The 15896-nt window shown below is 41.9% G+C and overlaps 1 protein-coding gene across 1 annotated transcript in view; it reads right to left on the bottom strand.

Annotated features, from left to right (window-relative positions):
- Positions 1–1678: 1678 nt before the first annotated feature.
- The window catches only part of RSPO2 (R-spondin 2), a 182274-nt gene continuing 168056 nt past the window's right edge, over positions 1679–15896 (bottom strand). The window contains exon 5 of the mRNA XM_038745308.1: positions 1679–3804. Coding sequence (XP_038601236.1) covers positions 3689–3804 — 116 coding nt within the window. The 3' untranslated portion in view covers positions 1679–3688. The remainder of the gene's footprint in view (positions 3805–15896) is intronic.

Raw genomic sequence — 15896 nt, 5'->3', positions numbered from 1 at the left:
TGGGAATATCAGGTCCTCTGTGGTGCCAAGCCATCTAATATTGGCAGAGGAGCCATTCACCCCAACCCCCACCCCTGTGCCCAATAAGATCAGACGAATGAAGTCTAAAGGAGGAATCACACACCATCTTTATAGCACCTGGCAGCACACTTTAGGTTGAGCACAAAATCACTTCCAAATGGAGCTCGTAAAACATGCAGAGTCCATGTGTCCGGCGACTTTATTAGTATCTCTCAGAACAAAATTGGACTCAGTCGTCCTCAGCTATGAAAGTAAAATGGGGAAATTTATTTCCCACACTGTTCTTTGTTGATGTTTCCCACACTTAGGCATCCCCCCAGAAAATTATCTGGATAATTAAAACCAAATAGAACACTCACACCTGAAAGATCTTGCCAAAGTGCATTTCTGGATCTGATTAGAGGATGATGGTGATGGCTGTTGTTTCAAAACTATGATCAACCTCATAATTTGAAATGGTGATTCAGCCATCCCAATATCATTGACCTGTCATACTCCTCAATCACATATTTTCTTTTCTCCCACAGTGTGTGGCATCTGCAATACTGGAATACCATGTCTTTAGGTTACAGTATACTGTCTCTTCAGTTTGAAGAGGGAGTTTTAGGGTTGAGGGTTAAGTCTTTGCAGAACTTTCCAGGAACCCTCACATCTGTCTTTTTACTCTTTTGCTGCCCTAAAACTCTTCCCTCCCCATCTCTTCTTTGGGTTTCTGCAGTTACTGGCCTGTTACCAGAGGTGGAAAAATCCTTATGAATACTTATCAAAAAAAAAGTAGAGAAATTCATTGAAATATAGCTCCCTACCTTTCTGGGTGTTCTTTGCATATTGACTTTCTCAAAATGTCAGTCCTCAGCAATTATTTCATGCCTGTATACAGTCACTTTGGAGCTTGCACTAAAATGCGCACATAAATCAATCATATTTATTGAGAGCTTACTGTGTGCAGAATATGGTACCGGGCATTTGGGAGAGCACAATATAACAGAGTTGGTAGACATGTTCCCTGTCCTCAATGAGCTTAAAGTCTGAGCAAGTAGTTAAATTGTAGGGCATTTAAATGGGAAGGTACAGAAGGGCTCCCGGTGGGTGTGATTGCTTAAGGAAGTTGGTGTAGAAGTGCTGAGCTAGTATTGCAGGAATGTAATCGGGGGAAAGAAATGTTAACCGGGGAAGACCTCCTGGAGGAGGTAGGATTTCAGGAGAGTTTTGAAGATGAGGAGAGTTGTGACATAGTGGATTTGAAGTAGAAGGGAATTCCTAATAGTAGAAAGCATTTGAAATTTGAAAAGTGTCTGAGACACAAGTAATAACTTGAGCAATTATCATTTCACAAACCACATCCCGAATGGAGAAAGAGAAATGGACATTTTGGGGAGAGAAGGACTTTTCATACCTTATGGAGATGAACTCCTGGACCATTCTGGTATCCAGACCATTTTCACCACACATCTCAGATACACCTACACAGCAATGGGTGGACATATGGAGCAGGAGAACTTTTCATGTGATAAAAGTTACAGTTTTATGGTGGATACAAAAATCATTTTATTGATGCATTCCAAAAGAGAATTCAGCCAAATTCATGGATTTTTATTTTGTATATTTTAATTTTCTTGTGAGAAACAAGCCAAATGTATTACTGCTTTAACCCATCTCTAAACAAATATACTTAAAAAAGGATCAGTTTTCACAATGTTAAATGTTTTTGAAGTGATCTATTTAATGCATGAAATAACATCCCGGAAACAGAACAATCGTATTTGTATTGGTCTCTAACAACAAAGCACTGGACATGGTTGTTTTCCTTCCCTTTCTCTAAATAGGAGCATATCAATAGAAAGTGAAATGAGGAGATAACTTCAGGATTTGATAAAAATCCCAGAGTTTCATATAACATTCCTATAAGACATCTCATAGCGATAATATTTCTTGATATTTAAAGATGGATATGCTACTGATATTTAGTGATAAGATACTTCTCTCAGTTGGCAAACAGTAAACCCACAAAAACAAGATCTAAAAAATTTCTAAAGAGATAGTTTGCCAAAATAAGGTTAACAGGTGGTTTACCCCTTCCTTTGTGTTTTTGTTCTAAACCCCCTGATATTTGCAAACGTGCCATCTAGAAGAACCTTTCTCCTAATCACTGGGTGCAGGATAATGTCTACTGGTGATTGCAAACAACTTTATCAGTGTAAACTTTCCTAAGGTAGCTTCCAATATTTGAGGCATCCTAGTTCCCTTGGGAAATATGTCTGGTGGAGGCAACACAGTTTCCCCCCAGTCTTTGGAGCAGGAAGACTCTACCCAGGATCACTGGGGACAGGGAAACAGGCTAGGATTCATGACCTGACCAGCAGTGTCAGGAATTGAGTAGCGGTTTCCCCTCAAATGCCGCTCACGGTCCTTGTCCAGTGGCCCTGGCCTAATGAAAATTGCTCCAATGGGGTCCAGTTCCATTAAGGACCAAAGCCTTCAAACACCCAGAGGCTTTGCTGAACTGGTGAAGCTGGGACTTGAGGACAGGTGGAGAGAGTCAACACTAAGGCTAAGATAGAGCTAAAGGTTTTCTCCAGGCTCTGTGGAGATTAACTTCTGTTTACCAGTAACAGCATCTGAGGAGCTAATTACCCAAACTCCAAGTGGAATAATCATCATTTGTCTTTAATAAAGAAAAACCCATCTCAAATGTGAAGGCAGGTTTCCTAGCTGAAGAAACACCACCACCAAGGTTTCTGCTCTCTTTCTCGAATGCAATGCCTTAGTGATTCCAGTTTGAGTCTGGGAGGTGGGTGAGGGTGGCTGGCAGGAGGATGGAGGGGTAAATTGTGCTTGTCTATTCAAAACCACTGACAGTGCTCAATATGAGGGTGAATGGTACTTTATCATTTGTGAAAATTCCTTACAGTGAGAAAGTAAGCCCAACGACAACAAAAAATTCAGGGCAAAAAAATCCTCAGAAGCCACTAATAGTATGGGTTTACTGGACAATGTTTAGGAAACACTAAGATCAAAAAGTGACTTTGACATTAACCATGTATAATCTGTTATACATAAGAAAGCATAAATATACAGTAAATATGTTTATGTAGACTCAGCATAATATGTACACATGGAACTGCCATGAAACGGAGCAGTAATTCCTCTAGTATGTTATCAGCTTAAAGCAGTTTTTACTATACAACTGGTTCAAGGTAACGGATGCTGAAAACATGTTAACACTATGCAGATATCCATACATTTGTTCTTGAAAATACACATTATGAGAAACAAAGACCATAACTAAATAGTAGTTCTACCTCCAAATATCTTCTTTTACATAAATATGCACAAGTCCATTCTTTAATGGTGTTCTGCAGCCTCACTGCCCACTGCATTTCCATGCTGACACATTAGCTGTTTCATGACAGGCACTGAATAGTCACAAACGTGGTTCTGCACTTCTTCCACTGATTCAACTCAGTGCATTCCTGCCCTCGCAGTTTTGAGGAAAAATTATAAATAACACCCAAACACACTTATGGACCCTTCTTTCACAAGTTATTTGCAACCAATACTGTCAAAGCAGGGAACTGCAGTGCATCAGTGTGCAGGAGCGCATAGCAGCTTTGTGCACTTTTGCAAAACAACAACAACAAAAAGGACCAATTAAAGGAATGGGCTTTTACTGATTAACCCTATCTGTAGCTAGGAAGACACTGTGTTGCTCCTGGACCCTTTCTATTAACTTTCTTTTCTTCTTCTTGTTTTTCTTGTCCTTTGTTTTTGATGTTCTCTTCCCTGCAGAAGAAGGAGAGAAAAAAGGAATTAAGTGTAGGTAAGGTCCAGGTAGACTGAGTGGTAGGAAAAACAATAGATGTTATAGGTGCCGGCCCAAACCCTAGGTGGAAAAGAGGGTCTGTGAAAAAGCTACCTGAGAGGGAGACCAGAATGAAAGGGTGTTTTTTCATTAGAAACACAGTTCAAGTCTATCGTTATGCTAAGTCAATCAATTGTATTTATGGAGCACTTATTCAGTACTGAACACTTGGGAGAGTATAATATAACAGACACATTCCCTACCCACAGTGAGCTTACAGTCTAGAGGAGGGGATAGACATTAATATAAATAAATGAATTAAAAATATGTATATAAGCGCTATGGGGCTGAAAGTGGGGATGAATAAAGGGGGCAAATCAGGTTGACACATACGGAGTTGAAGGAAAGGAAAAGAGGGCTTGTCAAGGAAGGCTTAATATACCTGTTAGTGAGCAATAATAATAATAATAGTAAATAATAATAATAATAATAATTAAGGTACTTGTTAAACACTTACTATGTGCCAAACACTGTTCTAAGCACTGGGTTAGAAACAAGTTAATCAGGTTGGACATAGTCCCTGTCCCAGATGGGGCTCAAACTGTTTAATCTGCATTTTACAGATGAGGTAACTGAGGAACAGAGAAATGAAGTGACTTTCCCATAGTCACAGAGCAGACAAATGGTGGAGCTGGGATTAGAACTCTCCTACTGACTCCCAGGTGCTTGCTGTATCTACTAAGCCACGCTGCTTCCCATAAGACATCTCAGAGACCTACCCAGTCTTATAAACAATTTCCTAAATTAGAAAGCTAGTGACTAATAATAATAATTGTGGTATTTGTTAAGTGTTTTCTGTGTCATGTCAAACACTGTATTATTAAGCACTGGATAAAATGGTGGGATACAGTTCCATCCCACTAGGAGAAAGAACAGTTATGTAATGCCCATTTTACAGATGAGGAAAATGAGGCACTGAGAAGTTAAATGACTTGCTCAATATTATACAGCAAGCATACAGCTACAGATAAAGGGGAGGAAAAAACCAAGCTCCTTCATAACCTGAAGGAATGACGGGTGCTCTTGCATACTTTTAAAGTTGTTGCAAATCCACTTAAACCAGGATGCATTTTTAGGAGTATTTTGGTGGTAACTGCTGTTCAGAAAAATGTTCAAAAGGAGAAAATTGGCAACCAGTTATGGATTGCTATATCCTAAACTTCCTCCTCCAGTCAAATGAAAAGTGAGCAACTGAAGCAGAAATGACTAAGCTGTAATCTATATACCGTGATGATTTTTTTGATATTTTATGTTTGAACAGAATGTAGATATATAATAACAGCATGTACAGTGGGGAACAGTGGTTATCTCAATCACTCACTCATTTGTATTTATTGAGCACTTACTGTGCACAGAGCACTGTGCTAAATGCTTGGAAAGTACAATTCAGCAATAGAGACAATCCCTGCTCACACCAGGCTTACAGTCTAGAAGATCTGTACCTAAGTGGTCATTTACTGAGTCTTTACTGTGGGCAGAGTACCCTATTAATCACTTGGCAGAGGACAGTCCAGCAGAGTTGGTAGACACATTTCCTGCCCACAAGGAGCTTATGGTCTGGGGGGAGACAGGCATTAGTAGTAATAAATAAATTACAGTTATGTACTTAGTTGCTCTGGGGCTGGGAGAAGGGAGTAAGGGAAATGAGGGCTTAATTGGGGAATGCCTTTTGGAGGAGATGTGATTTTAATAAGATTTTGAAGGTGGAGAGAGTAGAAAATCACTGAGGTGAGTTTAGGAGGGGGCAAGGTGATAGAGTGCTGTAAAGTCAATGATCAGGAGTGCTTGCATCCAAAAGATCATTTCTTTACAAAACCGTTCATCCAAGTTTCCCCACTCCTCAGGAACCTCCCGATTGTGTAAATAAATGATCCGGGCAGCAGAGTGAAGTATGGCCTGGAGTGGGAAGAGACAGGAGTCAGGGAGGTCCCGGCTGATCCAGTAGTGAAGACGGGGTAGGATAAGTGCTCAGATTAATGTGGTAGCTACTTGCATGGAGAGGAAGGAACAGATTTTAGTGTTGATGGGAAGGTTGACCTGACACCCTGTGGACACCCTGTGGGCTGGGGCATGCAAAGGTTGCTGGGACTCAGGTGGACCAGTTGGGAACTGCTAGTGGACATGGTACAGCAGCTTTTGTCAGCACACACCGGCCTCTTCCCTGGATGCCGCAGGCTTCAATCAATCGTATTTACTGAGCACTTACTGTGTGCAGAGCACTGTACTGAGCGCTTGGGAAGTACAAGTTGGCGACATATAGAAACAGTCCCTACCCAACAGTGGGCTCACAATCTAGAAGGGAGAGACAGAGAACAAAACCAAACATATTAACAAAATAAAATAAATAGAATAGGTATGTACAAGTAAAATAAATAGAGTAATAAATATGTACAAACATATATACATATATACAGGTGCTGTGGGGAAGGGAAGGAGGTAAAACGGGGGGATGGAGAGGGGCACGAGGGGGAGAAGAAAGAGGGGGCTCAGTCTGGGAAGGCCTCCTGGAGGAGGTGAGCTCTCAGTAGGGCCTTGAAGGGAGGAAGAGAGCTAGCTTGGCAGATGTTGGGAGAGAGGGCATTCCAGGCCAGGGGGATGACGTGGGCCGGGGGTCGATGGCGGGACAGGCGAGAACGAGGCACGGTGAGGAGATTAGCGGCAGAGGAGCGGAGGGTGTGGGCTGGGCTGTAGAAGGAGAGAAGAGAGGTGAGGTAGGAGGGGGCGAGGTGATGGAGAGCCTTGAAGCCCAGGGTGAGGAGTTTCTGCCTGATGCGCAGATTGATTGGTAGCCACTGGAGATTTTTGAGGAGGGGAGTAACATGCCCAGAGCGTTTCTGGACAAAGACAATCCAGGTATGGATTGAAGTGGGGAGAGACACGAGGATGGGAGATCAGAGAGGAGGCTGATGCAGTAGTCCAGACGGGATAGGATGAGAGCTTGAACGAGCAGGGTAGCGGTTTGGATGGAGAGGAAAGGATAGATCTTGGCAATGTTGTGGAGCTGGGACCGGCAGGTTTTGGTGATGGCTTGGATGTGAGGGGTGAATGAGAGAGGGAGTCAAGGATGACACCAAGGTTGCGGGCCTGTGAGACGGGAAGGATGGTAGTGCCGTCATCAGTGATGGGAAAGTCAGGGAGAGGGCAGGGTTTGGGAGGGAAGACAAGGAGTTCAGTCTTGGACATGTTGAGTTTTAGGTGGCGGGCAGACATCCAGATGGAGATGTCCTGAAGGCAGGAGGAAATGCGAGCCTGGAGGGAGGGGGAGAGAGCAGGGGCAGAGATGTAGATTTGGGTGTCGTCAGCATAGATATGATAGTTGAAGCCGTGGGAGCAAATGAGGTCACCAAGGGAATGAGTGTAGATCGAGAACAGAAGGGGACCGAGAACTGAACCTTGGGGAACCCCCACAGTAAAGGGATGGGAGGGGGAGGAGAAGCCTGCAAAAGAGACTGAGAATGAATAACAGGAGAGATAAGATGAGAACCACGAGAGGACGGAGTCTGTGAAGCCAAGGTTGGATAGCGTGTTGAGGAGAAGGGGGTGGTCCACAGTGTCGAAGGCAGCTGAGAGGTCGAGGAGGATTAGGATAGAGTATGAGCCATTGGATTTGGCAAGCAGGAGGTCATTGGTGACCTTTGAGAGGGCAGTTTCCGTGGAATGTAGGGGATGGAAGCCAGACTGGAAGGGGTCGAGAAGAGAGTTGGTGTTGAATTCGAGGCAGCACATGTAGACAACTCGTTCAAGGAGTTTGGAAAAGAATGGTAGGAGGGAGATGGGGCGATAACTACAAGGTGAGGTGGGGTCAAGAGAGGGTTTTTTAGGATGGAAGAGACATGGGCATGTTTGAAGGCAGAGGGGAAGGAACCTGTGGAGAGTGAGCGGTTGAAGATGAAAGTTAAGTAGGGGAGAAGCCAGTACAAGCCAATTTTTTCCCCTCTCTGGTCCCTTTCCTCCTAGAATTTTCAGCTTTACACCAGTCCACGTTTTTTTGTTGTCTGTCTCCCCCTTCTAGAATGTGAGCCAGTTGTTGGGTAGGGACCATCTCTATATGGTGCAAACTTTGACTTCCCAAGTGCTTATTACAGTGCTTTGCACACAGTAAGCGCTCAATAAATACAATTGAATGAATGAATAAAGTGGTGGTGCACAATTGAAATACAGGACTTCTGACCCCCAAGACCCTGCTTTTTCCACTAGGTCACAAAAAAAAGCAATTTAAAAGAGCTCAAAAGGCTACAAAACTTCTATTTGGCATGTAGGTTAACTTCTCCCAGGTTTATCAATGCGAGTTCTTTTTTAATAAAATAATTAGTTTAGTGTTATCTGTTGAGCACTTACTCTGTGCCCAGGCACTGTTCTAAGATCTGAGGTAGATACAAGGTACAGTTTGGACACAGTCCACGTCCCACATAAAACTCACAGTCTTAAACCCTATTTTACAGATGGAGTTATTGAGGCACAGAGAAGTGAAGTGACATGCCCAAAGTCACATAGCAGACAAATGGCAGAGCCGAGACTAGAACCCAGGTCCTTCTGACTCCCAGGCCCGTGTGCTATCCACTAGACCATACAGCTTCTCCAGTTTATCACCACTGGGCCCCCTGACACCCCACCTCACTTTCTATGGAATCCCATTATATCATTAGGCTAAGGAACTGAAGAATCGCCTGCAGTAGATTCACTCAGAATCCCTCCCCAAGCCAGATTCCCATGAAAGACGAAACCAAGCAGGGAATCGAAATGAAAGGCAAAGTGTGCTAAATGTCTTTTAGGCCTACTGCCTGATACTTATTAGGCTTGCCCTGATTGCTTTCAGGCCCTGGGCCCAAGGACCACTACTCATTTTTCATGGCTCAGCCTGACCCTTGCAAGCAAGAGACAACAGCTCTGAATCCTAATTCCAGCTCCAGGGCTAACCTTTTTGGAAAAGTCACTCAAATCCTGAGTATCCATTTCTGGTGGTGACATGTTCTACCCCTATGCCCTACAGGCTCACATCTCCCGCTACACTGAGAAGCAGAGTGACCTATTGGAAAGATCATGCCTTGGTAATCAGGGGACCCTGGGTTCTAATCCTTGTTCTGCCACTTGCCTGCTGTGTGATCTTGGGCAAGTCACTTCACTTCTCTGAAACTTAGTGTCCTCATTTGCAAAATGGGGATCCATTATCTTAGCTCTCTCCGACTTAAACTGTGAGCCGCATGTGGGACATGGACTATGGTCGGTTGGATTATTCTGTATCTATGCCAGCACTTAGTACAGTGCTTGATTTCCTTTCCTAAGCCGCCATTTCCCCGACTCCTTCTCCTTTCTATGTCACTCTTGCACTTGGCTTTGTTCCCTTTATCCCCCCTACCCTTAGCTCTGCAGCACTTATATGCATAACATCATCATCAATCCAAATGCTTAGTACAGTGCTCTGCACACAGTAAATGCTCAATAAATACAATTGAAGGAATGACTATTGAGGGCTTACTGTGTGCAGAGCAAGGTACTAAACACTTGGGGGAGAACAATACAACAAAGTTGGTAGACCCAATCCCTGCCCACAACAAATTTACAGCCTAGAGGTATAGTGAACTCTCCCAAGTGCTTTGAGAAGCAGCATGGTGTAGTGGATAGAACATGAGCTTAGGAGTCAGAAGGACTTGGGTTCTCATCCCAGAATTGCCATATGTTTGCTGTATTACCTTGGGCAAGTCACTTCACTTCTTTGGGCCTCAGTTACCTCATCTGTAAAATGGGGATTGAGACTGTGAACTCTATGTGGGACAGAGACTGTGACTAACCCAATTTGCTTGTATCCATCCCAGTGCTTAGTACAGTGCTTACACATAGTAAGGCTTACACATAGTAAGGCTTACACAAATACCATTATTATTATTATTATTATTATTATTATTATTATTATTACTTAGTACAGTGCTCTGCATGTAGTAAGTGCTCAATAAATAAGATTGACTGAATGGTATATTGCAAACATTTAATAAATGCCACAATTATGATTACTACACACTCATTTGTGCTTTTGATGGTATGTTTTAAGTGCTTACTTTGTGCTAGGCATTGTAGTAAGTCCTGGGGTACATAAAAGATAATCAGGATGGACACAATCCACATCCCACATAGGACTCATCATCTTCATCCCTAGTTTTTACCGATGAGGCAACTGAGGCACAGAGAAGCTAAGTAAATTTCCCAAGGCCATCTAGCAGATAAGTGGAGGAGCCAGGATTAGAACCTAGGTCCTCCAATTCCCAGGCCCATCACTTCTTTTCCCTCCTCTCAAGCAATTGTCCTTTGATCTTGATACACCTGCCTCTGACCCACGACTCATGCTTTTCCCTCCACGTGGAATGTTCTCACCACCACCCTTCAACTTGGCCAAAGTACATCCTTATCCACGTTCAGAATCCATAAAAAAAATAGTAAAAGCCACTTCCTCTAGGAAGCATTCCCTGATTGATCCTCCATCACTGAGGTTTTGCCACTGCATTAACCAACTTGGGCACTTATCAGTATATTCATCTAAGTGTTGTTTTAGATTTTCTCTCAATTGCTTAATGAATTTAGGGAAACAGCTTGGCCTAGTGGAAAAAAACATAGCCCTGGGAGTCAGAGAACCTGAGTTCTAATTCTGACTTTGTCACTTACCTCCTGTATGATCTTGGGCAAGACACTTAACTTCTCTGTGCCTCAGGTTCCTCAACTGTCAAATGGGGATTCGATACCTATTTTTCCCTCCTACTTAGACTGTTAGCTCCATGTGGGACAGGGACTGTGTCTGGCCCTAATTAACTTATATCAATCCCTGTGTTTAGAACAGTGCTTGACAAACAAGTGCTTAACAAATAATAATAACAATTACAACAATGTGTTTTGTCTTCTACTAGAATATAACACACAGATACAAGCTTGAGAGCAAGGATTGTGTGTTGGGCTTCTTGAGAATGTCTTTCAAGTGTACTGTGCTCCTCTTAAATATTTTTGCTGATGATGAGTATATATAAGAAAGGAAATATCAAGAATAAACAAGTCGAACACATGCTGTTCCTTAGTCTGATAACAGAGTAGCTATAGTTTCCTATAAATTCTGACATAATTTAGATCATTCAGGCGGATCCCATCCTGCCTTGCAACACTGGGACAAGGGTGTGCAGTACAAGAAACAGAGGGGCTGAACTCAGGGCTTGAAGTTTTAGAGAACTACTCAAACAGAAGAGAAGCAAGGATGATAATGATGCAGTAGTTGAGTTGGAATATGACTTGGACCTGCATATGGGAAGTGTGGATGGAGAGAAAGGGGTGGATTCTAGAGATGTGGAAATAAACAAACCAGAACAGCAGGATTTGATGACTGATTTGATGACTCTGTGGGTTGACACAGAGAGAAGAGTCAAGGATAATGCCAAGGTTGTGGGCTTGAAAGATAAGGAGGAAGGTCGTGTTGTCAGCTGTGATGGGAAAGTTCAGAAGAGAAGAAGATTTGAGAGGGAAGATATCAATATGTCTGAAACTGAACTCAAGATGCTTGTGGGATATACATGCATAGAGATGTCCTGGAGGGAGGAAGATATGTGGGATTCAAAGAAGGAGAGGGGGTGAGGATAGGGAGATAGATTTGGGAGCCAACCATCTATAGGTGGTGTTTTTGTTTGGGGGGGGGGGGGCTTGGAGGGTATTTGTTAGGCACTTACTATGTGTCAAGAACTCTTCTAAACTCTGGGGTGGATACAAGTTAACCAGGCTAGAGTCCCTGCCCTACATGGTGCTCACTGTATAAGGGAGAACAGGTATTCAATCCCCATTTTGAAGTTGAAGAAACTGAGCACAGAGAAGTTAAGTGAATTGCTCATGGTCACACAGCAGACAAGTGGCATAGCTGGTATTAGTCAATCATTTATTGAGTGCTTTCTGAGTGCAGAGTACTGACTAAGTGCTTGGATGAGTACAACATAACAATAAGCAGACACATTCTCTGCCCACAGAGAGCTTAGGACCCAGTACCTCTGCCTCCCAGGGCCATGCTTTATCTAATAGGCCATGGTGTAGTTGAAGCCAAGAAAGCAGATGATACACCTGGGAGCGTGTGGATTGAAATTGAAAGGGACCAAGAATTGAGATTTAAGGGAGATTCACAATTAGGGGAATAAAAGGTAGGAAATTAGTCTGCAGAGTAGCCAAGAAGGAGCAACCGGAGAGGAAGGAAAGGAGTTAGTGGAGTACTCTTGTCAGAGAAACTAAGGTAAAACAATGTCTAGATTACTGTTAATCACTTATGCATCAACTACTGAGGTAAATACAAGGGAAATAGTTTGGATATATTCCCTGTTGCTCTCATTGTAGCTATGTTCTTACTCATTCCTATTACATATTTGGCAATTTGTGTTTTCCTGTATCACTCAGATTGCAAACTCCTTAAGAACATGTTTTATTTCTTTTGTATGTACCTGGTACAGTGCTGACACATTAGGTGCTCAAAACGTGCTGTTGATGACAATGGTTGGCATTCCCAGACTAAATGCAACCTAATCCATTTGCTGCAGATCAGTAACTCTGGGCTTTCAGTTTAGTTGGATTTACACTAATAATAATAATAATTGTGGTATTTATTAAGCACTTACTGTGTGCCAGATACTGTACTAAGCAGAGATGGATACAAGCAAATCGAGTTGGACAGTCCCTGTCCCAAATGGGGCTCAGTGTCTTAATCCCCATTTTATAGATAAGGAAACTGAGGCATGGAAAAGTGAAGTGACATGCCCAAGGTCATAGAGCAGACAAGTGGTGGAGCTGGGATTAGAACCAATGACCTTCTGACTCCCAGGTCTGTGCATATCCACTATGCCATGTTGCTTCCCCATTTATGAAAATAAATGAACAAACAAAACCCTAGCCCTGCCCCTGGACTACCCATGGTCTGGTGTTAGGAATATTCATTTCAGTTATTCCCTACTAATATTTTAGTATGACTTGGCCAGGATACCCACTATTCGACTTCAAGAGCCCACTGTTGGGTAGGGACCATCTCTACATGTTGCGAACTTGTACTTCCCAAGCACTTAGTACAGTGCTCTGCACACAGTAAGTGCTCAATAAATATGATTGATTGATCGATTGATTGAATAGCCAACATCATTCCCTCCTTTGACTGATTTATAAGAACTTCATAATGGCAACTGCTATCCTTACAGCTCTTAGCTTGGCATTTCAATGACTTTAGAAGATACATCCACGTTAATAATGATTAACATTATCATTAGTTAAAATCTAAGTCTGCACACTGCTTCTGCACAGAAACCAGAAAATAGAAATCTTTACTGAGTATAAAATGGGTATTAAATACCTGTTTTCCCTCCCCCTTGACTGTGAGCTTCGTTTGAGGTAGGAACTCTGTCCCACCTGGTTATCTTGAATCTATCCCAGCAGTTAGAACAGTGCTAGGCACACAATAAACACGTAAGTATCAATCCATCATATTTATTGGGTGCTTACTGTGTGTAGAGCACTATAGCAAGCTCTTAGGAGAGTACAAGGTAATAGAGTTGGTAGATACATTTCCTGTCCACAGTAAGCTTACAGTTTAGAGGTTTGAGCATAGTCTAGAGTCCAAATGCCAGTTATTACTACTAATATTATTAGATCCATCTGGATTAATGAGGCTCAAGCCACTAAAATAGTATTGGTGGGTTACTGGGTTTTAGTGTGTTCACTCATTCAGTAGTGTTTATTGAGCACTTACTGAATGCAGAGCACTGTACTAAGCACTTGGGAGAGTATAATATAACAGACACCTTCCCTGCCCAAAGCGAACTGTCTTACATCTCAGAAGCAGTTGGTTATAGTTCCATGAAAAGATATTGTTTAAAGTGATCGTTTGTATCATCAAATCTAAAGGGAAAGAAGAGTTCCCTACCTAAAAGGGTGACATGAGCAATCGCCTCAAGCCATATCTAACAAATTTTAATTAGCCAAATCTTTCCAGTTTATTTTTAAACATTATTTTAAAAATTAGACAATGTGGGTTCGGATTTTTCCAGAAAATGTTAAAATTCATTTGAACACAAAAATGCAATGCCATATACTTGATTCAAGGTAAGTGTCCACTTACCTAACATTAGCTCCTCCTTTATTAGCCCCCCTCCCGACAAAACTTGCCCTTTAATTTTTAATATGACGCATTAAAATAATGTGAACATGATTGTGTTTCCATATTAAATGATAAGGGTCCTTGGCTTCAACGTCTGCTTCGGATTAAAGTCTGGCAATAATGCTAAAATGGCATTTTGCCATGTTTAAATCTAGTTAATCCTACCCAATGAAATGTCAGTCCAACTGAGCATTAATCAGAGCAGCCTTATAGCTATAACTATTTAGTAACACTAGATCTAATGACGACAAAGCTAATAAGGTCAGAGAGATGGCACTTGCCACAAAATGATGTATTTAAATCAAAATGGTTTCAGTTACAAACGTTCTCAAATTGTCTAAGAAAAATACATTTAACACCATGGGAGAGGACAAACCTTGTTTAAGTAGTTGCTAGCTGTATTTTTCTTTTTAATCATAGGATTTGGGATGTTTAAAAGAGAAAGAAAAAAAAATCAAACCAGAACATCAGAGAGCTTCTTTGAATGGCATGTTGAAAAATAGTTTATTTTTGGAAATTAGTGCTGTTGTCACTTGAGTACAGACTAATCTGTGTTTCTCAAAATATGAACAATAAAAATGGTTTTGTATCATTTTTCCACATTCAAAGCATTCTCATCATGAGTTGGACATAAGATTGCTTTAAATTAGCTGTGCATTAGTCTTACATTAATCTAAATTATGCAACCTTTCCAATGACCTGAACAATGCTCAGGAAGCCAGAGCACAATTTATAACCTTGCATCTAACTCATTTTTATGTTATTTTTGCCTTACATGAGCAAATATTCCGTAGACTGAGAAAATATTATGATCAGTTCACCATTATATTTTCACAGGACAAAAATTTACAGAATGTTCCTGATTACCTTTGTCTTTTGTGGACCTATCAATTCTATTAAGGTAAAATTACTACTTTCTACTTAGTAGAAAGGCCATGGGGATCTATCAGTGAGAAGGAAGGCACAACAGGAGTTTCAACTCAGCCCATCTCCCATGCATTTGGATTTCTGGGCAGGGACTACGTCTACCAAGTCCATTATAGCTTACTCTCCGAAGAGCTTAGTACAGTGGTCTGCACACCATAAGCGCTCAGTAAATAGAGTTGATTGACTTCACCACTTGGATTTTCCCACAAAGTAGTGAGGTCCATTTCTCTACTAGGATGCATTTTCAGTGCACTAAGTTGGCCTGGTTGGCCAACCCTTCTCTTCTCCCGTCCAACCTTTCTTCTTTCCCTCCCCAGGCTCCAATAACTCTGTAAATTTGGCAAAGAAATAGGAGAAGATTGATTCATTGCCACATAGTAGCTCAAGACTCACTTCCTGAGGGCTGGGGCCATACAGCAGGGCCAAGCAGAATGACCTTGGGGCCATCTCTGGCTTATATCACGATTAGAAAATGGATGTTTTTGGAATGAAAAAGACGATACCTGGTCTTCGTTTCCAAGCAAATACAGTTATGTAAGTGAGCTCCCAACATCTCCTACATAGAGTCAGTCTCTTGGATCAGAGATACCTGTGGGCATGTGAACTGACCCTGAAATAGGCTCCATCTTCTGTGCTATCTGGATCCCATCCAATATGGACTGCATTAACAGTTAAATGCCTTTGCCTTTACATAGGCTTAGGCAAGACAGAGTTCCTGATGATATCTGTCACTGGATTGGAAGCTGAATGAGGCAATCTATGGGTCAATTTATAACCTTTTAACTAGAACTAAAATGAATATTACTGAATAAAATATAGAAACCATTACTCTCATGTGAGAAAATAGACACACATCCCTGATCATAGAGCAATTTATGGCAGATATAGATTAGAGCACACTGAGAAATTATTTGCAGCAATATGGATTCTGGAGGC

Source organism: Tachyglossus aculeatus, chromosome 4, assembly GCF_015852505.1.
Source record: "Tachyglossus aculeatus isolate mTacAcu1 chromosome 4, mTacAcu1.pri, whole genome shotgun sequence".
NCBI classification, from domain to species: Eukaryota; Metazoa; Chordata; class Mammalia; order Monotremata; family Tachyglossidae; genus Tachyglossus; species Tachyglossus aculeatus.
The sequence above is the reverse complement of the archived record's forward strand: the minus strand, read 5'-3'. Positions and strand labels throughout refer to the sequence as shown.